At 40.3% G+C, this 27171-nt stretch overlaps 1 protein-coding gene and 1 long non-coding RNA gene across 7 annotated transcripts in view; both read left to right on the forward strand.

Annotated features, from left to right (window-relative positions):
- The first annotated feature begins 416 nt into the window (after nt 1–416).
- LOC144535387 (uncharacterized) lies at nt 417–3153 on the forward strand. The gene is made up of 4 exons (XR_013503663.1): nt 417–475; nt 1542–1637; nt 2188–2259; nt 2347–3153. It is a non-coding gene; the product is annotated as an uncharacterized LOC144535387 (long non-coding RNA).
- A 1269-nt stretch (nt 3154–4422) lies between these two features.
- larp1b (La ribonucleoprotein 1B) overlaps nt 4423–27171 on the forward strand; it is a 36243-nt gene continuing 13494 nt past the window's right edge. For 3 of the 6 annotated variants that reach the window (XM_078278388.1, XM_078278389.1, XM_078278390.1), the window contains exons 1-11: nt 4423–5228; nt 8505–8566; nt 11702–11758; nt 12836–13067; nt 15361–15534; nt 17246–17371; nt 17673–17841; nt 20348–20492; nt 21383–21560; nt 22965–23107; nt 24346–24705. In XM_078278388.1, coding sequence (XP_078134514.1) covers nt 4868–5228; nt 8505–8566; nt 11702–11758; nt 12836–13067; nt 15361–15534; nt 17246–17371; nt 17673–17841; nt 20348–20492; nt 21383–21560; nt 22965–23107; nt 24346–24705 — 2007 coding nt within the window. In that variant the 5' untranslated portion in view covers nt 4423–4867. The remainder of the gene's footprint in view (nt 5229–8504; nt 8567–11701; nt 11759–12835; nt 13068–15360; nt 15535–17245; nt 17372–17672; nt 17842–20347; nt 20493–21382; nt 21561–22964; nt 23108–24345; nt 24706–27171) is intronic. The other 3 variants (XM_078278391.1, XM_078278392.1, XM_078278394.1) reach the window with 3 other exon arrangements.

The following is a 27171-nucleotide window of genomic DNA, read 5'->3' on the forward strand; positions in this document are numbered from 1 at the left end:
AAAAGAGCTATAATGCTGATAAGACAAAGATTTAATCAAAGACTCATTACTAAAATGTGAAAAATAGGTTTAGATGCATACCAAACTTTTATTCTACTTGAGAATACTTGATGTTCCAATACTTATTATTTATTGAGTTAAACATGTATTTATGTACCTTGATTTGATCAGAATAAACCAAAAGTATCAGGAAATTTGAATTACCCTTTAAAGAGAATTTGCATTAAAACATGATACGATTTATATAATCTGCTCATTTTCAAAAATCCCCAAATCTCCAGACTAAATCCCACTGATACACTGATGTAAAGCAGTGACTAAACAGGGGTTTCAGATTAGGATTACAAATCATAATTGATCTGATAATCTGATAATCCAGTAGTGTGATAATCTGATCATCTGCTCGTGCCTCGTCCAGCCTGAAGAAAACTCCACCGAGCTGAAGGAGCTGGTTGAGATTAACACTCAGTTCCAGGTGAGTGAATGTGTTCTTGAACAAGATGATTCAACTGTCCACACTGACATTCCTAAAAATGCCATTTATGTGTAAAAAAATGCTGCGTCAACTCTCCATTCTATCCACTGTTCTACCCACAACAAACATAATGGTGATGTGCAGTATAGCAGTCTTTGACGTGCTCACGGGGTTTATACTTCCCTTGTTTATAGAGGAGACTAGAGAAGCTTCTGCACGGCGAGCGTTTCTTCAAAAAGCCTTATTTAGAAAACGCAGGAGCTCCAAGACTTCCTGTAAGTCTCTCTCTCTCACACACACACACACACACACACACACACACAGACAGAGAGAGAGACATGCACGCACGCACACACACATAGACAGACAGAGACACACAGACAGAGAGAGACACACAAACACACACACACACACACACACACACACACACACACACACACACACACACACACACACACACACACAGACACACACACACACACACACACACACACAGACAGACAGACAGAGACACGCACACACACAGACAGACAGACAGAGACACGCACACACACAGACAGACAGACAGAGACACACACACACACAGACAGACAGAGACATGCACACAGACAGAGACACGCACACACACAGACAGACAGACAGAGACACGCACACACACAGACAGACAGACAGAGACACGCACACAGACAGACAGACAGAGACATGCACACAGACAGACAGACAGACACACACACAGACAGACACACAGACAGCCACACACACACACACACACACACACACACACACACAGACACAGACAGACAGAGACACGCACACACACAGACAGACAGACAGAGACACGCACACAGACAGACAGACAGAGACACGCACACACACAGACAGACAGACAGAGACACGCACACACACAGACAGACAGACAGAGACACGCACACAGACAGACAGACAGACAGAGACATGCACACAGACAGACAGACAGACACACACACAGACAGACACACACACACACACACACACACACACACACAATGCACGTGTTTGAATGTTTTCTCTCTTACTGTAACTTCAGGACGGGACGATTGATGAGAGCTTCTTCACAGCAGATTGTTTCCACTTCATTATTAAGGGACATGAGGAGCTGGCAAAGGGACTGTGGAACAACATGGTGGAGGAGTCTTTTTTTGTTTGTTTAAAGTTTTATTATGTTTATATAACTGTTAACGATGGGTTTTATTAGCTAAAGGTTTGGTTTAGATAAGGTCAGGGTTTCTGTCTATAGACCTTTTCAATGGAATTCTATAGGCAACAGCCTGGCCCCTTGTTAACATCCTGTCAGTTGTCACAATACACTGCAACAGGAAATCAACTTGGGTCCATTTAGAATGTTTATGTTTACATCTGTGAAAAGGTCTGGTCGAAATGGCCATTGAATTTCATCTGCGGTCACATATAGACACATATATTGATATTTGTATCAATAGTTTGAATAAAAATAGTGACTTAACTGGGTTTGGAATTGATCAAATATTCAGTGTAATGCATTTAGAGTTGCCTAACAAAATATAGAAATATGTTATCACTGACTTTACACATCTTAACTGGCAGAAAAGGATAAAAAAAAAAAAAAACTCAGATTTTCTACATCTACTGTACATAAACTTTTTTTTTTTTTTTTTAAATATTAATCCTTAAAATTAAACTAAATGTTTCCCCAGTTCCAGCCTGTCGGAGGGAAGGAGACGATAAAGACATTTTCATAGCCAATAAAACTCATCTGCCCAGCAAAGGTACAACACGACTGACATGCTGAAGAGATTTGTGTTTGTAGATAATTCAGTTCCTGTAAGCACATTTTTGTCTTACCTTTTGTCCAGGAGCATCCTTACATCTACACCAGACCCCGAGTTGAGTCGTCTGCACCGACGCTGAAACATTTCTCCATGACGCTGATGTCTCTGCTCTTTGTGTTTAATTATCTGTAGTTTAACAAGCAAGGCACTAACACTGCCTGGATAGACTGGAACCACCGCTCCTAAAAACACATACACTCGGGAAACTCATTTTAACTAACAATGTAATATCACAATGAAACTCCCCCAGTTGATTACTTACATTAAGACAATTCTTTTTTTGTATTACAAGTTTTCTAAAATGTTATGCAAATGAGGCATTATCTTATCTATGTGCTAATTTGCATACATTTCTAGAACCGAAATATAAACATTGGATAAAGCCAGGTTCAACATTCTTGTTTCATTTTGTTGACATGTTAGAGTCAAAAGGTTTTGGCAGAGGGAATCTTTTTATCGCTCCATAAATCAGAAAATACTGTCAACAGCCATATAAAATACACGTTCACCACATTTTTAGGAATAGAATGTTGTATAAGTCAGGCTCTGAATGACATCTGAACAACCCCCTCTGTAAAATGCGTCAGAATACAGATAGGAATGAAACTGTAAACGTTTGGTCTATGTAAGTGCTACTGAAGTGGAGATTTCTGGCTCAGTGTATGAGAACAAACTTATTTTAAGAAAACAGCCTTTAAAGATAGATACGTATTGTAAAATTCCATACATTTATTTTGGAAACCATTTTACAGACACAATATCTAATCAAATCCTCAGCATCCTATAATACCCTTGGGAGAAATCTACAAACGCAAATAGACAAAGTGGAGCAAAATATGAAATGAACCAACAGACTGTATATGTCTCCTCTCCTGTAAGGGGACCGAAGTGGGAGCTGTAGTTCCAATGAGACAACCTGTAAGGGGACCGAAGTGGGAAAAGTTCTCTAGTGTTGCTTTAAATTGTAACTTTTTACCTTGTTGTTTATAGACTGTTCAGAATAACTCCATCCTCCTGCTAACCTTTGCAGACATTTGCTGGTTATATCACTGTACTGACTTCTTTGGGCCATGTTTATGTGTCTGGTACATTTGCTTTCACGTTGACAATGACTTAAACAGCAACAGATTTAATGGATCCAGCTGTCACACACTCTTTCACCTAAATGTCAATGCATACACAGTCATGTCAAGTTGTGATGTCACTGAGTGCAAAAAGACAAATATTAAGCTCTGATTTTGTCCCGTTATGTCTTGAAAATGTTTTTGTGTATATATTTAGTATTGAACTGTGTATCTGTCTAAACAGGGAGATGACAGCACAGTGATAAACATGTCATTTGAATATTCTGTGGTCTGATTTACAAATGCTCTGATTTGGATAAACTCCAAACTGAAATGTAGCTGTCTAGCGCTTAGTCATTACTGTCAGATAATCCAAAATTATAACATCATTTAGACATTGGTACATTTGTGCAATGGCACTAATGCAGTGGTGGAAAGTGACATGGTAATATGGGTGAGTACATTTACTCAAGTACTGTACTTAAGTACAATTTTGAGGTACAATTTTATGCTGCTTTCTACTTCTACTCAACTAAATCTCAGAGGGAAATATTGTACTTTACTCCACTACATTTATTTAATACCTTTAGTTACTTTACAGATTCAGATTATTAATACAAAATATAAATCAGCTTATGCATTGTGATGTATTATTATGGAATAGGCAAGCCAGTGGTATATAAAGTACTTCAAATAAGCCCCACCTTTACCAGCACCAACATTAGTGACACTTACACATTAATGCTTCACTAATCATAATCCAGTGATATTATATACATTATTCTGATATAGGCTATTCTGCACTATAGCTACTATAAGCACATTTTGTGTATAATAACTACTTACTTTTACTTAAGTAATAGGTTGAACACAGGACTTGTACTTGTAACAGAGTATTTTACAGTGTTGTATTGCTACTTTTAGTTAATTTGACAAAAGGTGTATTGGATTAACATTGCTTAATATACCTTTAAAGTTAAATATATGTGTTGCAGTACCTCCGCGTGGCCGCCGAGGGCAGCAGAGTCACTGTTTACAGGCAGACAGCAGCTGGCTACACGAGCTCTTAGCTGGTAGCGTGGAGTTGGAACCAGAGACACAGCGAGGAGGTCGCTGTAGTAGTTTGGTTTTTTTTCTAAAGTCAGAGAAAACTCGCAGGGGGACATACTCAGCGTGTGTAGTTTACATGGTGACTGCCTACAGACTCTGAGGTAACTACTTGTGGATATGAAACACTCGATCGGGGCGGAAGACAACATTTAGCTCGCTGACTTCTGCATGGTCGCTAGCTAGCTAGCTAACAGTTAGCTTCAGGAGCTACTTGGCTAGCTGGCTATCGAGGTCCAGCCCAAAAGTTGTTTACCCGAAGTTGTGGATGTGGTCTCCCTCTGAGCTTTTCACGAATTTTCCCTGGGATAAGAGAGTAAGGACCAAATATTCACACTGGATTTAAAACTGTGCTCTGTTAGGAAACTAGCAGGATGTCCACAGAGATTGAGTGTAGTCAGGTTGGCTCGGGTTTGACAGCGGCCAGCTCCGGCGGAGCGGAGGAGAAGAACCAAAACAAGTCTGAGGGGGCTCAAGAAGAAAAGCCACAGAAAGGCTCGGGAAAGCAGCTAGCAGACGACCACAGCTCGGAGGCAGCGAAGAGTCCGACGGACACGCACAAGAAATGCAAAGAAAACGATAAAGAAAATGACCAAAGCAGCAATGCTGACTCGGCTGTCGAGGCGGTGAAGAGGAAAGTTGTTGAAGCTCCTCCGCCGAAAGTCAACCCCTGGACTAAGAGGACAACGGGCAGGGTGCCGAGCAACAATATCAACTCCAGCTCCCAAGAGAAAGGTCAGTTAATTCCTACTCAATAAAGCAGAACAGTGACTGAACTGTGACAATATGGTTAACGTTACAGCTCAACCAGCAGCAGTCTGAGCACGTTGTTGCAGCATTTTGACAGCTCACTGCACGGAAATCCACTTTAATCTCTGTCATACCTAATTTGACCTTTTTTAAATGGTTGAAAGGAGTGTTTAAAGTTGAATGTCAAGAGGTGTTGGTACTAGTGGCATATTTGCCCCATCCCCCCCTCCTGTGCTCGGGTTGCTCCGGAGCACCACGTGTTGATTGCTGACAACTGCTACTTCTTTTTGCCTGAAACTTAGCGACTAACAACGGGAAATACCAGTGAGAGATGAGGTTAATGTTGGTTTAATGCAGCACATGAAGAAGAACAAACTGAGCCCAAAGTCAGCCTCATGTTTGTGCTTTCTTGGGTGTATATATTAAAAAAAGAAGCTAAGACAGCCAGGCTAACTGCTGCTGCTGTAAAGACACGTTTTGCATGCCCAATGGCCTGGCTGCCTGCAGTTCCTCCCACCAGCCTTCTGCTTTCCACTGTCACTAGTCAAAGTATGGGAACAAGGTGGCTGGACAGGTGGGAGAGTTCAAGTAGGTTATGGGTGTGAACTAATGGTTATATTCAGTGGTGGAATGTAACTAAGTACTTTACTCAAGTACTATACTTAAGTACACATGTAATGTATTTTAGACTTGTTAACTACAGTTACAGTGGGGCGACTCGGTTATAAACTTAGACGTAGTCATATTTTTAAATCTCCAGTTAGCTTTTAGCACTGACTTAATGTAGAACCCTACGGAATCTGAGCTTTTTTAAATTCTCAATTTTGCAATTCCGTCCATGATTCTGTTATTATCACAGAAACTATTGGGCTCTACATGCTGCCATCAGCAGTGGTGGAATGTGACTAAAGTACATTTACTCAAGTACTGTACTTAAGTACAACTTTGAGGTACTTTACTTGAGTCTCTTCTTTTCATGCCACTTTCTACTTCTACTCCGCTACATTAGAGAGAAATATTGTACTTTTTACTCCACCACATTAATCTGACAGCTTTAGTTACTTCACACATTAAGATTTTTGCACACAAAACACATGGTTATATGTTATTATAAATTTAATATACCCAACAATATACAGGCCTAGGGGTCAGCCCTATGTTCCCACAAGTTTTATAATTTTTTTTATATAATTAGGCCCTAAGTTAGGGTTACATTCTATTTGTAGGGCTTTTACTTGTAACAGAGTATTTTTTACTGTGTTGTATTAGTAATTTTACTTTGGGTGAATCTAATTAGTATATTAGTAATGCATCAGTTAATTAATCAATCAATTAATATTGCTCTCTCCTTTTGATACATGAAATGCAGCTCAAAGTTGATGACAACAATTTAAACAGTTAGTCATTCAAATAAATGTTTTTATGCATAGTTGATTGTTTGTTAAAATACAAAATGCCCATAAGTTCTCGATGCCCAAGGCGAAGCCTTCAAAATGTTTTGCTTTATCTGCCCTTTTTGCTAATGTTAACCATTAACCAATAAACCATTGATTATCATAATTGTAGTAATACTTTTTTTGTAATACTAATTGTTTCATACTGATATGGACCTGTGTGTCTGAAATTAAGTTGAATTGAATTGTTGCTTATGGCTGCAACTAACGGTATATAAGTAGCAGATTTATATATCTGCTGATTATTTTCTAGGTATAAATATGAAATAGTGACAAATGCCATCAGAATGTTCTGAAGCCCAAGATAATGCCATCAGATGTCTTGTTTGATGACAATTAATTCATCATAATCGTAATAGTTGCTGATTTTTATTTTTTTTTTCTTCTCCCATTGTCCCAATTATTCAACTTAATCGTTTCAGCTCCAGAAAAATGCCTGTCGGAATTTTTTAGAATCCCAAATCACTTGTTTTGTCCGACCAACAGTTCAAAGACAAATATATTAGCTTTACAATTATATGAAACGGATGTATATGCAGAAAAAAATCCTATTTGAGAAGCCGGCACCAATAAAATGACTTAAAGAAATAATGGATTATCAAAATTGTTGCTAATAAATGTTTAACATGAAAAATAAACAACTACTAGGATATGTAAATCTTTAACTAGAACAGGATTAGTATTTTTACTTGACGACTAACACAATTTTTAAAGGGATACTTTGCTGATTTCACACATGAAATTCCTTTGTCATACAGAGTACTACTGCACTATGTCATAGTGATGTCATCGGGGTTATCCAAGTTAAGTCTACGTTACCAACTTGGGGTATGTGGAGTTTGAAAGATGTGTATGTTTATCAGGCAGGGAGGGTGTAATGGAAGACACGCTTGCATTATGGGAAATGTAGGATTCAGTGCTTTTTCAAGCGATCTTGACCTGCTTCAATTAGAACTAATCTATTTTAAATCCCTCTCTTATAAGCCCCTTGGTCTTCATTGGAAGTTTAATACTAAAGTGGTGGAGTATCCCTTTTAAACATGCACTAACAGCTATCAGAATGTGATTGATTAACTTTCTGATCAGCTACCTGATTAATCAGCTAATCATTTCAGTGCCTGTTCAAATGTTGAAAGGAACAAGATGGCTCACTTCACATGTAAGAATGCATTGATAAGATTACTGATTCATTCCCATGGAGAGATGTATGTATGTATGTATGTATGTGAGAGAAATAAAGCAGCAGCTTTGTTGAAGTCAGACAGTCAAACTGAGTTTGAGTTGTGAGTGTGTGTCAGAGCACAGAGCGTCCACAGGGAGCTATATTTCGACTCTGACGAGAGCACAGGCATCGTTTTACATGTGCTACTGTACAACCAGCTCTGAGGGTGGAAGCCTGCAGGCTCAGTAAGGATACACCCATTCATGTTGAAGCCTCGGCCCTGCGGCTCTTATCAACCCGACCATCCTCTGCCGAGCGATAGGCACTGTCAGGCTGCAGCAGGCCACTCCCAGCATGCGGCTGCCGGGGGAGACGCAGCCACATACCGCCGCTGGCTGTAAACACAACACTCTCAACTAGTTTGGTCGCTCAGTCCCCCGTTGGGAAGGGAGGGTATTTATGCATTCTGTACTGACAGAAATCCTCCCAATGCTGCATAGCTGAACAGACTAGACTTCTTAACTCCAGTGTTGAGCACTCTCCAGGCTGATAGCCTGTTCTCTGGGGTTGTTAAAAAGGGATTAAAACACTTTGTCTTGTCAAGTATGATTATGTCCCTTTCACTTATTGATTCTCTATCTGCAGATCAACAAAATGCTCTGAAAGTTGTCCGTGCCAGCAAGCCCAGAACGAGAAAATCCAGCAAGGTAAATTAACTTGACTTTTTTTTTCTTCTTTTTTTTTAAAGCTTCCAAAGTTTCTCCATTAGGTCTTATATATCTTGATAATGAATCCCAAAGCAACACAGAATAATCAGCATGTGTTGCCACTTTGTTCTGTTGTTTAATGTGTGTTTATGTGTAAATGTATGTAAGTTGATGCATTTTAATACCTCTTTTAGTCAAAATGAATTACAAGTCATACGTGACGTGTTTGAGCGTTCCTGCTTTTGCATTTATTGGATGGATAGCCCCTTGAGATGTAGCATCTCATTTTCGAGGGAGTGCTAATCTTACCTGTAAATAAACCCAAATGTTTGTTGGTGTTTCAAATTTCAGCACTGTTGCTTTCTGCCAGGCAATGAGATGCAAACTTGTGAACTTGACATCTGCCAGTGGCCAAACATTAGCTGGTTTAAGTCGGGTTTTTTGTTTGCTTTTCCAACCAGTTTTCCCACTGCAGTTGATTTAAAATGAATTTGAATGAACACCGCTTATTCACTTCAAACAGGTAATGATGATTTTGAAACAGGAAGTGATTCAGCTCTGTGGCTCTCTGCTACAGTTTATGTACTGGCTGGTAATTATTTTTCATGACTCACTAACCTTGGTCTTACCTCAACACGTAAAGTGAATTTTTGAATGAATTGCACCCTGCTGACCCAGAATGCAACCATTTTTCATGGTCAAAGTGTGACGGGTTACACTAAAGCTGCACTGTACTCGGGGCCGATATGATTATAATCATTACCACAACATTAAGATGGATGTTTTTGGTATAAATACTGTATATATTGTGATGTTTTAAATGAGACCAAATTCTTTAGATGTGTGAAACCAAAACTTAATAACTAGTTCTGTTAGTTTTAAAGCTTTAGTGTGTAACTTTTTGATATTAATGAACGTCCGTCACATTCAAGCCGTTGCCAAGTGAGTCACTACAAAGCTAATTAAGACTATCAGCTCCACACAACTCTCTCTGGATTTCTCAGTATGACTATATTCAGAAGATTGTGGCATGGCGGGTGAAGATAATCACCTCTTCTGAAGAGTCCATCGTGTTTTTAATCCTCCGTGTCCTCCTCGGCTACTAGCAACTGAGGGGGGGGCCCTTCTGTCACAGAAGGCTTGTATCATGTGGATGCGTCGACAGTTTTTTTTTTTTGTCATTACTTAGAATTCCTCATGGGGGGGGGAGACAGAAACTACGCACTATAGGTGCTTTCCGACCGGATAGTACTTGTACTTTTTAGAGGAAAAGTACACTTCTAAGCAGTTCTAAGAACTACTCTTCCCCCAAAAAAAATGTTTCCGTTTGCATTCCCACTGGCCAAGTGGCCATATGGGACTGGAAGGAGGGGTAAGGGAGTGACCAAGCACTGCAACGGTGTTTGCCGGTGAGCCGCAGGACACGCTTGTGGAGTTTAACTCCGAAAAGACAGTTAACCACAGGTTCCCGTTAATCTTATGATGGACATGTGTTGTGATATTTAAACAAACGAACCGTCAACGGCGAAATAAAAGCCTCTTATTTACGAGAGGGGTCCGAGAGACCTCCAGCTTACCGCGAGGTGTCTGAGCATGACTGGCCGAGCGACGAGCTAGAAGCCGGGGCAGGTGCTTGCTGGCTGTCGCCTCACTTGATGGAGCTTCTGAACTCCGAAAACTTTGAAGCAAATTGTCAATTCGGCATCAATTTTCGCAAGACTGCCTATATTCGAAATCTAAACAGTTAATTTCTCGCCTAAAACGTTGTCAGAAGTGAATTTAATGATGCATAAGATGGTGAAAATTGTTTAAAATGTCCCGTTGTTGCTCTGTCTGCAAGTTTCCGAGTTGGCAGTGGGCGTGACTTATAATTTCGACCAATCAAGTACACAAAGGGGAAAAGGGAAAAGACCCTGCTCTGAAGTAGGAGCTAAAAAAGTACGCTACTGAGGCCAGGGGAACCTAAAAATCCCCAAATTTTTTCTGTCGGAACACGACGGAACGTTTAGTTCTAAAAACTGCAAAAAACCCTCCGGTCGGAAAGCCCCTTATAGCTTTAAAGGGTAACTTTGGTATTGGGGGGAAAAAAAAACATTGAAAAAAGTTTTCAATGTGGAGGACAACACAAGGGTTAAGTGATTGATGGGAGCAAAACATTTTGAAATTGGTCCAGTATTAAGCAAGACCAGCGGCGAAACAAGCTGCAATTTAAGTTAATAGGGCAATTGTGCACCTTCAATTTCCGTCCACTAAAAGTGCTGTGTTTGCCACAACCAGGCTCAGATTAATATTGTAAGTGTGTGACAACATTATGGAAAGGATCCCTAAGAGGTCGACCTTTTATGTTAAAGAGAACGATTTTTTGTTTCCAACATCGTCATCGCCAAACCCACCAGACTCCATGTAAACAGTAATTTTATCATTGTAAAACAACAATCGCCACTCTGGTTTGTTTGAAATAAACCCTTAATTCACCCATTTACATGTGGAAATACGCTGGCTCTATACACGCTAAAAGTACTGTTTATTTAAATGGAGTCTGGTGAATTTGGCAATGGCGATTTCGGGGCTGTTTCATGTTAAACAAAAAGGATCTGACTTTTATTATTACATTACATTGACTCTTTAACAAAAAGGTCTTTCTCTGTAGGGATCTTTTCCATAATGTTGTCAGAGACTTAGACTGCTGGTTACACCGCAGCCTGTATCGCGGCTGCAGCAGTCTTGCTCAATACTGGACTAATTGAAGGTTGCAAAATACCGAAGTTACCGTTTAAATCCAGCTTGTCGACAACATTGAGACATGCTAAAAAAAATATGACAGAAACATTAAAATGGATAAAGAACAGCTGTTTCTGGGTGTAGTCCTAACCCTTGTCCGTCTAACCTTGATCTCATATCAGGCTGTCCTTTTTTCCAACATTCGCAGAGGTGGAAACTCGGCCTGTTTTTTCGTAGATGTTTGCAGATTGCTCACAGACGGAGCACTGACCTCCTTTTCCTCCAGACTCCACCTGACCCACACACAATGTTAAAATCAACAAAAGGAGTCCCTGTGACAGTGTTTACCTTGAGAATGTTGAATTGATGATTTGTTGTTAATGTTGTTGCTTTTTTCCTTCTCAATTTTTGCAGTCAAGTGACTTCAGCGATATCACTAACTGGCCCACACCTGGTGAACTGGCCAAAGAGGTATGACAAGTGTGTTCATATTGAAGGCAACATCTTGTGCTTATGTTCTGCTGGTTGGATTACAGAAGAGCTTTTCATATTTCTGCTCACTAGATGTAGCACTAAAAACATGTTGCAATGTTTAAGATTTGGGATAATGTGTTGGGGCTTTTCCCTTTTATTTAATAGTGACAGTGGATAGACGGGAAAGGTGGGAGAGAGATGGGGGATGACATGCAGTAAAGGGCCGCAGGTCAGATTCGAACCCGGGCCGCTGCAAAGGCCTGCAATGGGGCGCACACTCTTACTGGGTGAGCTAGAGGTCGCCCCAAGATTTGGGTTGCATTGTCAAAACAGTTTGAGTCCAAATTTGATTAGCTCAGTGCCCAATCAATTTCACGTACAGTAAATCTGGGGAACTTTCAGGAACATGTTCTTCAGGCAAAGCAAAGGGGATACGTTATTTTAAAATCCTTTTTTATTTAGTTATGTTTTATTGTTAAACGCTGATTGGTTTGACCTCAGTGTCCTGTACTGTGTCTTGAAGTCCTTTTTTAATTTGCTGTCCAAGTACGAGTTTAATCCGTGCATCAAGAGCCTGAACTAGGGCTGCTTTTTTATTTAAAAAAAAAAAACCTCACAATTATTTTGGTCAATATTAAAATCACGATTATATAACATGATTATCACTGACTTTTGGAAAGATGTTGCAATTATTAAACTTAAAAAAAACCAGTGAAACAGTTAATCAACAGTGAAAACACTGAGCTTTGAATTTTCCCTTTTCTCATTTGAACATTTTTGTTTCTCATTCAGAACACAATTAAAAATATGAATTTACTTTATGTACAAAATAATAGTTTTTCCTGATTATTCTTTTTTTGTGATCATTAGTTATAATGATAATTTCGATTAATTGCAACTCGGACCCAAAATGTGTGTTTTTTTTTTTTTTTTTTTTTTTGACAAAGCAACAAAGGACACAGAACAAGCAGATGCAAACCAAATTTTAAAAAGGAAAAAAAAAAATGTGTAAAGATAAGAAGGCCACATGACGTTTCACCAGTGCAATTAAAAGCGGGCCTCTCAATCTTCCAGCAGCAACAAAATGTCCTCAACAACAACGGGAAGAAGCCTCCCTCCTCACGCAGAGAGAAGGAGAAGAAGAGGGATGGCATGGAGAGAAAGTCTGAGAACAGCCATGACGGCGGGGAGAGCAAAGAGAACCAGGAGGCACAGCTGGACCTGCTTGGAGAGCTGCCCAAAGACGCAGAGTCCAAGGCGGGACCGGACACCAAGAGCGCCGGCCTGAGGAAGAGGGGAGGTGAGGGTGAGGATTTCTTTCTCTCCAAGTTAAGCATGTTAAACAGCATCCTGTAAAGGAATACGGCTGATTATAGTAGCTTCAGATCAAAGTTTGATAAATGCACATTTCTTCTCTGACCAGTGAAATGATTCATCTCCAGAATGTCCCCTTTTTTTTTATAAACAATTTGATGGACAATTTTCAAATAATCTAAAATGTTTTTTAAATGTTGCCATGAGCTTAAATCTACACTGTGGCTACGTATACGTAGGTGCGTGGAGACACGGGCCCTACGCCGTAGCCTGACGTGCACCTCTCGAAAAATTTAACAACGCGTCGCGGCTATGCACGTTGCTCGGCTGTGGCTTGGTAGCGTTGCATTTCCCCCCGACTCATTTCCTGGTTCTCCTTCTCCATAAACAACATGAAATCAAGGAGAGGGTTAACTTCTCCTGCTACAGATTTCCCACCGTGGTCAGAGAGCACGGGGGAGACACTCCCACTATGACCCTAGAGTCGCTACTCGCTCCGAAGCTAATCGCCCTCACTCTCTCACTTGCTCTACCACACACACACACACACACACACACACACACACACACACACACACACACACGCCGGCCCTGCTATTCCCTTAAAGAGATACACACCAATGCACAAGTTTAAACTTCAGGCCACTTATGTAGCCTATGGCGAATGCTCTGTGTGGAGCCTCCGCAGAACCATAAATCACGCTTAAGAATCCACTTATTTGGAGATGAATGTTTTCACTGGACAGCGCTGATTTGCATCCTTGATTGCTGCGCAGAGGGAGCCTGTCAATAACCGTATTGATTACGGTTGCTAAATGCTGGTTGGTGCATGTTCTGCTCTGATAATCTCATGGGTTGCACTTCATCTGATTTGTTCCCACCTTTCTTTTTAGACATTTTAAAGAAGAAATAACAGGTCCAAATCTTTATTGAGGCTAACGGGAGCCACACCACTTCTTCAGCTCCTGAGTGTCTAAAACCAGAAAGGAAGTGAAGAGTTTGATTTGAAGATTAGATGAAATCATTCCAGCTAGATTCCCACAGAGTCAAATAATTAAACTAAAATGTTATATTTTTTTTGTGAATGACCCACAAAAAAAAAACTGCAAAACTCTGCCAGGAATGTAAAAAATAAAGGTGTTGTTTTAATATCAGTATCTGGATCACTATACAAATACACACAGTGATAAGCAGTAATGGTGTACGTGTTTCAGATTTTCCATTAGTGAAGTGGTAGTAGTAGTATAGTAGTACTAGTAAAAGTAAAATAAAGGTTCAAAAATTGGCGTACCTCACAATGTTAACAAATCCTTCCTTAAACCATCAAAATGATTTTGACAAAACGATAAACTACAGGTCCATTCAGTAGCTGTGCTGAAATCTGTCAAAGGAATACTTCGACATTTCAGACGTTGCACTTAATTGCTTCGTTGCTGAGAGTTAGAGTGGTATCAGTCTTCTCACTATCTGTTGGTTAATTATGAAGCTACAGCCAGCAGCTGGTTATCTCAGCTTAGCTTAGCATAAAGAGTGGAAACGGGTGGAAACAGCTGGCCTAGCTTTGTCATAAAGTAATAATAACTTCCTACCAGCACTTGTAAAGCTTATTGATTAACATGTTATATCTTCTTTGCTGAATCCATTTGGCTTTATATAACTCTAAGCATGAAAAACTCAACTTTAAACTTACGAAAACAGACAAATGGGATTGAAAACCCAACCTTTACATGCTATTTAGTAATATTTTCAAATATAAATAAGGCATTTGTAAGGTTTAATTCTGACGCGCAGTATGTTACAGCAAATTCTAGTGATGCCAAGTTGCAATTTTCACGAAGTTGGAAACACGTCCTTACTCATTCTTTATATCCCCAAAGCAACATAGATTGACTGCTAATAAATTAGGCTGTCGAGCTAGAACTTGACTCACAATCGTTTGAATATACCCGGTTGGAAGTTGAATATTTCATAACCATTGACAAGGTTTTAAATGACCTGTCTTTCATTATTTTATTATGTGCCGTTACATTACAACTCAAGGTTGTCTTGACTCGATAGTTCAACGTGATGAGGCGCTCTTTGAGAGAAACAAGTCCTTTTTAAAATCGTGAAAATGTTTTTGAGTTTTTTGTCCATGGGAGTGTTTGGAAGCTGCTACGTGAGCTGATTACACATACTAACCAGTGGTTCTTTATTTTAGAGACACATATTGTTGATTTAATTGGTTCCAGCGCTTTTGGAACAAAACTCGTCACGCTCTGTTTTCGGTGTGCAATCATCGGCAGGTAACAAACGTAAGTGGGTTTCTCTGCCGCTGGAGGAAGGGTCCCGGGATGACGGCGACAAGACGCCCGGTGGGGGTCCGGCACGCTCGGACACAGAGCCCACCAGCGACTCAGCCGACCCCACGTCGCCCAATCACATACTCCATAATAACAGGGCGCATGATAGCAGCAGGAGTAAGTGGCCACGCAGCTCACCATTTTCTGTTGATGGCTTCAATCTGTGTTGTGCTTCTTCACTTGCTGCTTTTGCTTCGCTGTTTGCCCTCCACTTCATGTTTGCTTTGCCCCGCTGCCATGTGTGTTTCCAGTGTCTGCAAGCTTTGTTTCTATACTAATGCATGGCAGAGTGAAAGCATGGAAAGCTGTGATCAAATCGATCTTTTAACCAAATTAAAATCTTTACTGAGTTTACTAGTTTGCTCTCAACGGTTCATTTAGTTCATCATCAGCAAGGTGATTCAAAGTCTGTTTGATAGAAGTTTGCCACAATTAAGCCAGAAAAATAGAAGGTGAACCGGCGCCATTATGGTAACATCATATCATTTCTGTCGGCATTGATAACGTTTGACACACTAACTTTACTTCTGAGATCTGGGAACTTGGCTAAAATCAAGTCTTTTATTATATTTATCTTATTTTTATGTTTCATATCTTATACTCAGTTATATTTTTATAGTGCCCCCTGAATACACTGTGAAAAAGCCCGGTCTCGGGAGACAACACAGGGGTCGTAAACGTCAAACAAACGCTAGAGGCACAGGCTATGCACCCAAATACAACAAACCACGTTCCAGCCAATCACCGACAAGATGGTTGGGGGAGGGGGTGGGGGTTAGTGTCCAGTTAATCTTAGTGTCCAGTTAATCAGTTAGTCATGACAGTTACGGAAACATGGGGGGAGGGGAGAGCTTGCTCTGTTTTGTTTGGTATTTACTTGGAATGTCAACAGAAGTGACCATGCAGGAACTCATAGTGCACCTTTTTAATTAGGCATCTACAGGCTTGCTTTAAACAACATTTCACTGTACTAGTACAGTGGCAATAAAGGTACCCTGTATCGAGTCCCAGCAGTGCTAAGGAAAACTTTCCAGATGGTCAGACAAGTTGTAAATAAACCCCAGTTTCAGCACGTGTTTGGGAGGACATCTCAAATGCACTATATATATATATATATATATATATATTTATTTTAAATGATGATAATACCTAATGTAGTAAGTTGATTGATTTAATAAATCAACAGAAAAATAATCTGCAAGTATTTTTCTATTATTTTAATGGTTACAGCCTCTCAAGTGTGTGAATTTGTTGCTTTTTCTTTCCCCAAATTAGACAACATTAAATATATTTTTTAGGTTTTGGACCCCTGGTCAGACAAAACAAGATATATAAAGACTTGGATTCTAGGAATTTGTGATGGATGTTTTTCACTATTTTCTGACTTATTATTGCCCGAACAATTGATTTATAATAAAAAATAATCTGCAGATTAATTGATGCTGCCTCCAAAACAGTGGTTTAGATAATCTGACTAAACTGAGTTTTTTTTTTTGCCGTGTACAAAATAAATTTCCCCAGATCTAGGCAACTTTATTGAATATCACGTTTATAACCAATAGAAACAATGGGCGAAACTATAATAAGCTCGAGGTTGTAAAAAAAATAAATAGCAGGCAATGCTTCCTGTAATGCCATTCACTCAAATTAGTTTACTCGACTTGTAAAAGTAGTTTGCTTGTTAAGCTGCTCATTTATCCCAAGTTCTTGGTAGGTTTAAATAGAATTAGAATTGATCCGGTTTAATCAGAAACCGTTGGGACTTGTTGGGAACCACTACATGAAGGATCTGTAAGATCTGACTAAGTGTTTGTTTTCTTGTTGTCAGGTTGGAGAAGAGAGCCGCGGGACTTTGGGGACGATCCCGCCAACGTCCGAAGTGACAACGCGAGCGTTCACGGAGAAATCCGAGGCCGAGGGAAAGGTCGAGGGCGCGGGAGAGGCCGCGGACGAGGTACGCTTTTTAGTTTTGCCAAATATTTACTCCCCGGTTTAACACCCCAAAATTTCAACTTTAAAGATTCCTCTTGTTTGAAATGGGCTTTTTGTATAACGTTTCAATTGTGTGTGTCTGTTTTTAATTCCTTGCAGCAAATCTTTTATTTTTGGCAGACCTAAAGCTTTTGTAACAACATGAGAAGAGCAATTTGCCTTCTTTTTTTTTTTCACTTCCCTTACCAGAAAACATGTCAGTGCTTGGCTCTTATTTAGTGATAGTCTCTGATATTTTTGTTCTGTTTGTGCTGCTCTTTCAGGCCGCTATGAATACTCTCAGAGCTTCCGGGACTCTCATTCGTCTGACGGCTCGGTTCGGGCCCCCTCCGAGTTCGGCAGCAACATGGTTTACTACTACGACGACGGCAGCAAGGTCCAGATGTACACAGTGGATGAGAAGCTTCTTAAAGAGTACATCAAACGCCAAATGTGAGTATTTGACATCTACGTTGATTGGCAACATGGGGGGCTTTCAGAAGCACGTGTCTGACTGGAAGGTGTGGTTCAGATTCCTTTACTGCCAGGGGGAAAACAAATCACAAGTCTTCCCCCAACACCACCTCACCAAATGTCCAGAGCTTTAACAAGACCCATAAACCAGTTAGTAATTGTAATGAGACATTAATATACTGTAGGTAATGTTCACCACCTTCTATCAGAATGTGTTTACAGCTGTAACTGGAGGAAAAGAAGGCATGAAGAATCAGTAACACAGTTTATTGTCATTTCCATCATTTGTTGCATTTAATTGCAGAACAATATGTTGGAAAAACCCAGTTAAGTGCTTTTTTAAAAGGTAATTTATTTCAATCTCAGCCTCTTTTACATACAATGCAAAACAATTGCACAATACAACATGTCAATTCTGTCCTTATCCAGTTCCCAGCAGCCTCCATATAAATGATTAGAATAGGTGTGTGTAGGTATTTTGTCACACTGTATGTCTGTGGACTTGTAAACTATATTGCATTAAAAGGACCATCACGTGTATCCACTTCTCCGAGACATTTGGGTTTTTTGGAGCCTTAATACAAGTTATCTGTTCCATCTTTAATGCTATTTATACTTTTTTGAGTGTGAGTCTGGCTTCAACTGTAATTGTATTATGTTTAAAAGTATTAGAATTGGTAAATACAATTTTAAGGCCATTCCTCATAACCTACCTGGCATTACTTATACAGTAGAAGAAGAAGCATTTTTCAGATCTTTTGAAATGATGTGATGGAAAGCTTCTTCAAGTGCATCAAACGCATCCTTCCAACAGTGCCAAAAACTGTAATTTATGGGGCTCTGTAGGTCTGCAGTGGAGATCCAAGGTAATCCCAAGTGTTTATCAGGGAATAGAAAAACATGGCAGAAAAGGTCAGCGTGCAAAGTGTGTTTTAACCACACGCTCCTGTGGCGTCAAACAGGTGAAGGTGACCGTACAGAGCAGGTGTGAGTAGAGCTGTAACAAATGCTTGCTGTACAATTGTCTCAGAAATAATTGCGATTAACAATATAAATGTCTGTTTCAGTCAAATTAACATTTTTTATTTATTACATTACTTTTTTAAACAAATCAAAGTTTTGAATGAAGTCCAGGTACATTTTTTTTTTTTTTTACTGTGATGTGACCCAGATCATGTAATAACACAGAAACACGCCTCTTTATTATCATAAAACATTTTTTCTAACCCGATCCCCTCCTTGTCATTTTTGTTGCTATGAACGTGTATAGGGTCAAGTGCCAACAACTAGCATAGCTTTAGCTAAACAGTCCACCCAATAATCAGTTATATAATTACATTTGGCACACTAAAGCAACAATCACCATCAACAGTCATACCCCTTAAGACTTTAGCAATTAATTGCGGTTAAACAAAGAAACCGAATTGACACACAGTTAAGTAGTAATTGTTCCAGGCCTAGGTGTGAGTGACTGAATAGCTGATAAGCAGGAAACGTGTGCACGTGTAGGCAGTAAAAATCCTGTGGCTCAGTCCTGCAGGGGGCAGTGTACACTTTGAGTCTGACTGACAGCTCTGGCCTCATTGCAGCAGCACACTCAGAATAGTGGAGGGTGAGGTTGACTCCTAAATATAGTCTGAGTGCTTCAGAGGAGACAGGGGATGAATTACTGTATATGCAGGGCTGAGCGAGGAAATGTTAAGGGGGGGAATGGCATTCTTGTCGTCTCCTCTCTTGTCTTCCTCAGCGTTATACAGGCTGCTCACTCAGCCGATGTTGCGACTGCCCACCGCCTGCAGGCTGAGCTCCGTGTGTGTGTGTGTGTTTTTAACTTGCTGAGACAGAGAGCTTTTTTTTTTCTTCCAACTACAGATTTGGTTTTCCAGTCACAAGATTTTACATTTATTGTGGCCCACGACAACATTTAGGATTATGAAGTGACAGTTTCACAGAAATAGATTTCTCTTCTGTTATACAATCAGACGGTACCGAAATATGCCTGTAGCATCAAATCCCTTCACGCCACTGTCTGTTTGGCCTTTTTATTTTATTGAATTGAAATTGAATTAACTATATATTATGTTATACTATATTACTACATTTGACCTATACTATGTCTTTTTTCCCATACTATATTATGTAAATCTGTTACACTGTTTGATTACATTATAAAACATGAATACATTACATTCATCTTGTCAGCCTCTTAATCTGGTTCACTTAATTGGTTAAAATAAAATTTTTGCCAATTTGAGATCATTTAAGTTCTGGTATGGCTACTTTTTTACAAATAGTTTTGTAGAAAAACATGTTTATACTTCTCAAAGTAAGATATGAAAAAAGAGTAACATTAAACTCATGAGACTTGAGTTCCAGTACCAAAACTATTTTTGACATTAATTTGAAGCGTATGTTCCTGATTAAGTGAACTCACAAGCTATTTGATGAGCACTCAATGCTTCACGTTGTCTTCCTTCTCCTCCAGTGAATACTACTTCAGCCTCCACAACCTGGAGCGAGACTTCTTCCTGCGGAGAAAGATGGACACGCAGGGCTTCCTCCCCATCTCCCTCATCGCCAGCTTCCACAGAGTGCAGGCCCTCACCATGGATGTCAGCCTCATCATGGAGGTAACATCACATCATCAATGAGTCAAGTGGTGCCGCTGTCAATAGAGACGGAAAGCCACGCCCACTGGAGGGGAAAGCAACTCTCCGCTCTCCATTGACTTGTACTGCATGAAGATTCCCCCTTCGTCAATTCCGTCTCCTACCAAACGATAGAAAAATACCTAAAAGCTGCTATGTTGGGATGCACTAACAATGTTTAACCCATGACTTAAGTTTCAATAAGCTGCCGACCCGAAAAACTGAGCTTTTATGAAGACAAAAGTCAATACAGACATTAGGCATAACGCCTAATGTTGTGTTTGCCGCAAGCATTTTGTTGCCAAGTCAAATATCCAAATGCCAGTTTTAGGCTAACTATAAGTCTGTCAGTTAAGCTATAACAAACGTAATGTCAGACATATGGTTAGCTCAGTGTCAGGATCCCACAGTCTCCCCATTCTCTCTGCTGATTCCTCACGTCTGTATCCACTTTTGTCTTCATAAAAGCTTAGTTTTTCGGGTCAGCAGCTTATAAAAACTTACTTAGTTATGGTCTATTTACATTGTTGGTAGTGATTATCACCACACAGCAGCCTTTGGGCATTTTTCTGTTGTTTGCTAGCAGACAAAATGATGCGCTCTGTCTCTATGCATCACATGAGACTCCTCAGTCTGTAATGCTATGTTGCAGTGTTGTCACTAATTGGCTCCAGGTTACGTTTGAAGTGTCTTTGCCACACAAAGATCTCAGAATAATATTTACAGAGCTACTCGCTATAAGAGCCATGAGAAATTGTGGCATGTTGCTTTTAATGAAAAAAAAAAAGAGATCAGGAAATAATGGCATTTTAGAAATAGGAACATGTATTTGTCCTTGTTTTAATAATTATAATAAATAAATCCACCTCAAGGCCCTGAAGAGCAGCAAAGAGGTGGAGCTGGTGGACGACAAAGTTCGCTGTAAAATCGAGCCGGAGCGCTGGCCCATCCCCGCCCCCGCCGTCGTGGGTTCCCCTCGGACCGACTTCTCCCAGCTCATCAACTGTCCCGAGTTTGTTCCTCGACAGACCCTCAACTCCACAAACTCCGGTCAGTATTCAACTGCTCTGCTACTTCTCTTTTTAGACACCAAAGGGAAGAGTAAAGAAGAAGGCCGGTAATTCATCCTACTAACAAGTATTGTGTATCAAAGCCTGCTGAATCATCTTCCTCGGTAGCACTGAGCAAAACGCATCAGTGAGTCGCACTGTTGCACTGGGTGACGTGTTCCTTCATTAACGTGAACCACACACACACACACACACACACACACACACACACACACACACACACACACACTACTTTCTTTTGACGCAATCCCACATATTTTACACCGTCCTGCTGCCACAAATACCCACTAGAGCCCCAAATGTGGATTAATCCGCCGCTAACAATAGTCTCCAAAAAATTCATTTTCTCCTGTGTGAATAATGTTAAAACTACAGTGACCAGCTGTTTTAGGACATTATCGAGCCTTTTTTAAAAGAGAAACTACATATTGGGGCTGAGAGCCACAGACAGGAAGTTAGAAATTATCGAGAGACAGACTAATACATTGTTGGTTTTATTCTTTTCACTGGATTTTTTGCGAAAAATATAGAATATAGTGAGCCTTATCCTTTAAGTAATTCAAAGCTGCTAGTTATTAAGTACTTATTATAATGCACACAGTTATTAATTCAGTAGTATAAATAATTTTGTCCAACTAACAGTTTCATTTTTTTAAACTTTTTTTTTTTTTACAATAGAAGACAATAAAATCCTGCAAATTTTAATAAGAGGGAACAAGGGTCATTTAAGCATTATAAATGACTTAAACGCATCCCCCTGCCCTCAGGGCTTCCCAAGCACATAGACGTGCACCAGCACCGCTGCTTCAGGGCAGAGCGGAGAAAGGACCGGAGTTTTATTTCATATCTCATTCAGCGGTTAACGCAATGTTTAAAGCCAACATGACTACTGTTTAGCAATGCCGCGACGACTCACATTGAGCTCAGGCTCGTACACGGGAGGGGTAGAATACGCGCAGCGGGGCAAGGAGGCATTTGTTAGCAGTGATTGGTGGGAGTTTTTACAGGATTACAGCAGCTACAGATGACTGATCTTTTCCACTCCCTTTTCAGAGCCCATGAGTTATTTACTGCTGTCAGGGTGTAAAGACCATTTCAAACAATATATAAAAAAAGTGTATATTGGAAATAGTTTCCAACCCTGCATTTTAAATGATTATCTTAATTGTTTCTAAATAATAATATGCCCCAAAAAGAGTTTTACCTCTTGATAGCTGTTTAAAGACACAGAGTCTTCCTCCGTCTTCGGCACCTCCTGTAGCTGAATGTGAGCTGACAGTGTGATGTGTGATTTTTTTTAATTTTTTTTTTTTTTTTTTTTTTTTTTTTTTTTAAACACTGTGCTGAAGCTTGTCTGAGTGTGTGATGTGTTGGGGCCTTTCAGCTTCATCGCCTGTGAAGAAGACTCCTGAGCCTGCGGAGCCCAGTTCTTCCAGCCAGGAGTCCCTCCCAGCCGAAGATGCCCCCAAGCCTGACCCCGACGCCTGGATCCAGGTGGAGAAACGCCACCGACAGCCCTCCGGAAAGGTACCAAACAAGCTAAAGCCTATGATCTTTCAAGCACCACGTTTCCATTTTCATCCCTTCCATCTTCCCCTTTTTTCTGTTTCTCATTACATCTCCTCCATCCTCTGTGTCTCCTCTTGTCCGTCTCTCCATTTGTGTTCTTCACCTTTCGGCCGGCAGCATGTCACTGATGATGTGTGTGTTGTCGGCTCTACTCCTCCCACAGTGCTCCGAGCCGGCCTCCTCCCCTCTGCAGTTGAGTACTTCCTGCTCACACTTTTTTTTTATCATCACTTCTTCTCTTTTGCCTGTCCTTCTCTGTGCTTCTCATGCATTTCATGTCTCATATTTACTGTCAGACCTCCAAACATTTCTCATGCAATTTTTACATTTGCTTAGCCTCATTTTATTAGTTTTTCACCCCTAATCCCACCTTAGTTTTCAACCATCCATTCCTGGAAAATCGTGTGAATTACAGAGTTTGAGTTACAGTAAAGGACAAGCATTAACGATTGACTGTTTTCTAACATAATATTGTTCATTGTTGTGAAAAATGAACCATTATTAATCCACCGTAGCTGACATGACAGCTTTATTTTCTGAACTATTATCTGATGTGCAACCTAGTGATTTTTAATGGAGCGTCCTACTTTCGACACAGGGCAGGTAATTCCTAATAGTTTGATTGCAATGATTTGATATGATTTTTGTTATCACATTTATTTTACTTATTTATTAGCTTGTTTAATAGAGACATTATTAAACCTAGCTGTAAATGTGTCAGGCAGTTAACCAAAAGTCCATCAGTGGTCCATGGACAGACGTAACGTTGCAAACAAAAAAATGAATGTGAAATTAAGATGGCCATTGAAACTGATGAAAAGCAACTATAAAAAGGGAATATTACGTCAATATAATACTGTTCTATACACAGAGAAAGCAACACATACATCTAAAAAGACAAATCATACTGGCACAATGAAAACCAATAGAGGATAAAAAAAATATTATTTTGAAATGAACCTATTCGTCTATGAAACTACTTAAAAATTCCTTTAACCTGGAACAAGGCCACCCAAAAGCATTTTCCAGTGTTTGAACACACATGAGAGTGATATGGATGGCGAGAAAGCGCCTAAAGCATATTTCACAAAATGAAACTGTTCCTTTTTTACATTCTCCACTTCACCACGCCATCCTGTAGTTTCATGCTCTTCTCGCCTGTTCCCTGGTTAAATTGCCGCGTCTGTGTCGCCCAGGAGCGCAGCGAGGCTCCCCCGCGCAGCCACCAGGCCCGTCCGCACGTCCTGCCGGACCAGGAGGAGCTGGACTTCCTCTTCGACGAGGAAATGGAGCAGATGGCGCCCAGGAAGAACCGCTTCACTGACTGGTCGGACGAGGACGACTCGGACGACGAGCTGGACGACCAGGACGTCAACAAGATCCTCATTGTCACCCAGACCCCACCATATATCCGCAAGCACCCCGGCGGCGACCGGACAGGCAACCACGAGTCCCGCGCCAAGCTCACCACCGACCTGGCCAAAGCCATCAACGACGGGCTCTTCTACTACGAACAGGACCTGTGGAAGGGAGACGAACCCTTTGAGTGTACCAAGGTAAGAAAAACACATGGAGGATAGTGTCTTAAAGTGTTCATATTTTGCTTTTTGGCTTTTCCCCTTTCTTATTGTGTTATATATCTTTTTTGTGCATGTTATAGGTTTACAAAGTGAAAAAGCCCAAAGTCCCCCCCAAAGGGACTTACCATCTCCAACAGAAAACACTGTTCACAAACTGCTCCAAACAGCTCTATTGTAGTCCAGCCTTTACTTCAGAGACAAACGTGGTCACTTTGGAACACACGTTATAATGCTTGCCTAGCTGCTAGCGTGGCACGCCCTCATACTCTGCTTCTGACTGGCTAGTAGTCCTTACCTAGGTACTGTCAGGGCACGCCCTCATACTCTGCTTCTGACTGGCTAGTAGTCCTTACCTAGGTACTGTCAGGGCACGCCCTCATACTCTGCTTCTGACTGGCTAGTAGTCCTTACCTAGGTACTGTCAGGGCACGCCCTCATACTCTGCTTCTTACTGGCTAGTAGTCCTCACCTAGGTACTGTCAGGGCACGCCCTCATACTCTGCTTCTGACTAGCTAGTAGTCCTTACCTAGGTACTGTCAGGGCACGCCCTCATACTCTGCTTCTGACTGGCTAGTAGTCCTTACCTAGGTACTGTCAGGGCACGCCCTCATGCTCTGCTTCTGACTGGCTAGTAGTCCTTACCTAGGTACTGTCAGGGCACGCCCTCATACTCTGCTTCTGACTGGCTAGTAGTCCAAAATATGAAAATGAGCATAATATGAGCACTTTAAGCAGGAGCATTGACTATTGATGGATTACAAGGCTTCCAAAGTTTGGGCTGTAGCTATTAAATGCAGAGTGTCGCCCCTACTGGCAATTTATCCCCATTTTCGAATTCTTAAGTTCCCGTATTTGGCATTTTTACTCATCTTTGAGAGGAATAACAGGCGAGAAAATTTACCTTCCCATAGAGCTGGGCGATATGGAGAAAATCAAATATCGCGATATTTATGACGATATTGTGGCGATATTGTAGGGTTGACAATGGGTGCTTTCAGAAAATATTAACAAAATGACAGTTTTGATAATCACCAATAATGTGGATATAATGACTAAGTGGGTAAAGGCAAATAATAAAACCGCTATAGTTAGTCTGGTAAGTTCAGAAAAGAGCATCACTTTACTGTAATGCAGCCTTTAAAACCAGGAAAAGACAACACTTGTGTCACATCACGACATCCAAAATTTAGGACGATATCTAGCCTCGTATACCAATTACGATATAATGTTGATATATTACCCAGCCCTAACTTCACATCTTTAAAATGCTTTCAGAACAATGTATACAAATCTGAATATAAAATCATTATCAAACCCAATTTGACACCTGAAATAATTCCGGTCATGCTCGGGTCACCCTGCCTTTTTACTCAGTTGTTTGATTTTGTGTAAGTGACGCTCCTCTTCCCTGTGTCCTTAAAAACAACTTAGCCCAGTATTCTTGCCCAGTATTATTACCCAGTATTTGTACTGGTTGAATGAGCAACATTAACTGAGAAAGTGTCGACAACCAAATCCAAATATTTGAACTTTACAGTTTAATTAACAATATTTCAGTTGAGGGAACCAAACGTGTCTGAGCGGGTCTGTCACAAAGAGGCGAAGAACAGCACAGACAGTGCATCTCAGTACAGGTTGTGCCAGTACAGAAATTAACATGCAACACATTAACCAAGTTACGTCTGAACAAGCGGGTCTTTACATTATGGCACCATTCACATAAACTGTAGCTACTAGCATGGCACAAGGTCCCTAAAAGTTTCAATTTTAAGTCACAAACCTTGAAAAAATACTACTACTACTAAAAATAATATTATTTGCATAAATAAATAAAAAACTCGGTAAGATGACATATTTCAAAAGAAGGGAAATTCATCTTGCATCCAGGAGAAAAAGACTTGAACATAAGATGCCCAAAGTCATGATGCATTCAGGTGCAAATAATACATGTTTTGTTTTTGTTTTTTAAAGAAATATAGTGAGGTTTATCAGTACTCAGTGCGGCAAGTACCCAAATGTAAGTACTTGCCCTTGAATGTTGGTGTCCAGCTGTCCCAACAGTCAGTGAACTAGCTTGTTCTGGTTCTTAAACCTTGGCAGAGCATGAATCACTTCCTGTTATTGAATTAGCTGCCATGTTGTTAACCACTGAAATAAGTATTTTTTTTTATTATTTTTTATTTTTATATAAAACCCTCAGTGGGTCAGCACGGTCACTCTGTCCACAGTTAAAGACAGTTTCTTGACATTGTGCCTTTTGACACAGTCAATAAAAACAATTTTTAAGCATTTTTCATAAAGACACACAAAGGTTGCACTGTGGTGTGGTTCTCTCCAGTTTTAGGTCTCAGGCACTCTGAGCACTTTGACATAGAGACTTTGTGACAGAGCTGTTACATCTCACACTTTAGAGGGGCACAAAAATACTATTTATAAAAACT

Source organism: Sander vitreus, chromosome 20 (assembly GCF_031162955.1).
Source record: "Sander vitreus isolate 19-12246 chromosome 20, sanVit1, whole genome shotgun sequence".
Lineage (NCBI taxonomy): Eukaryota > Metazoa > Chordata > Actinopteri > Perciformes > Percidae > Sander > Sander vitreus.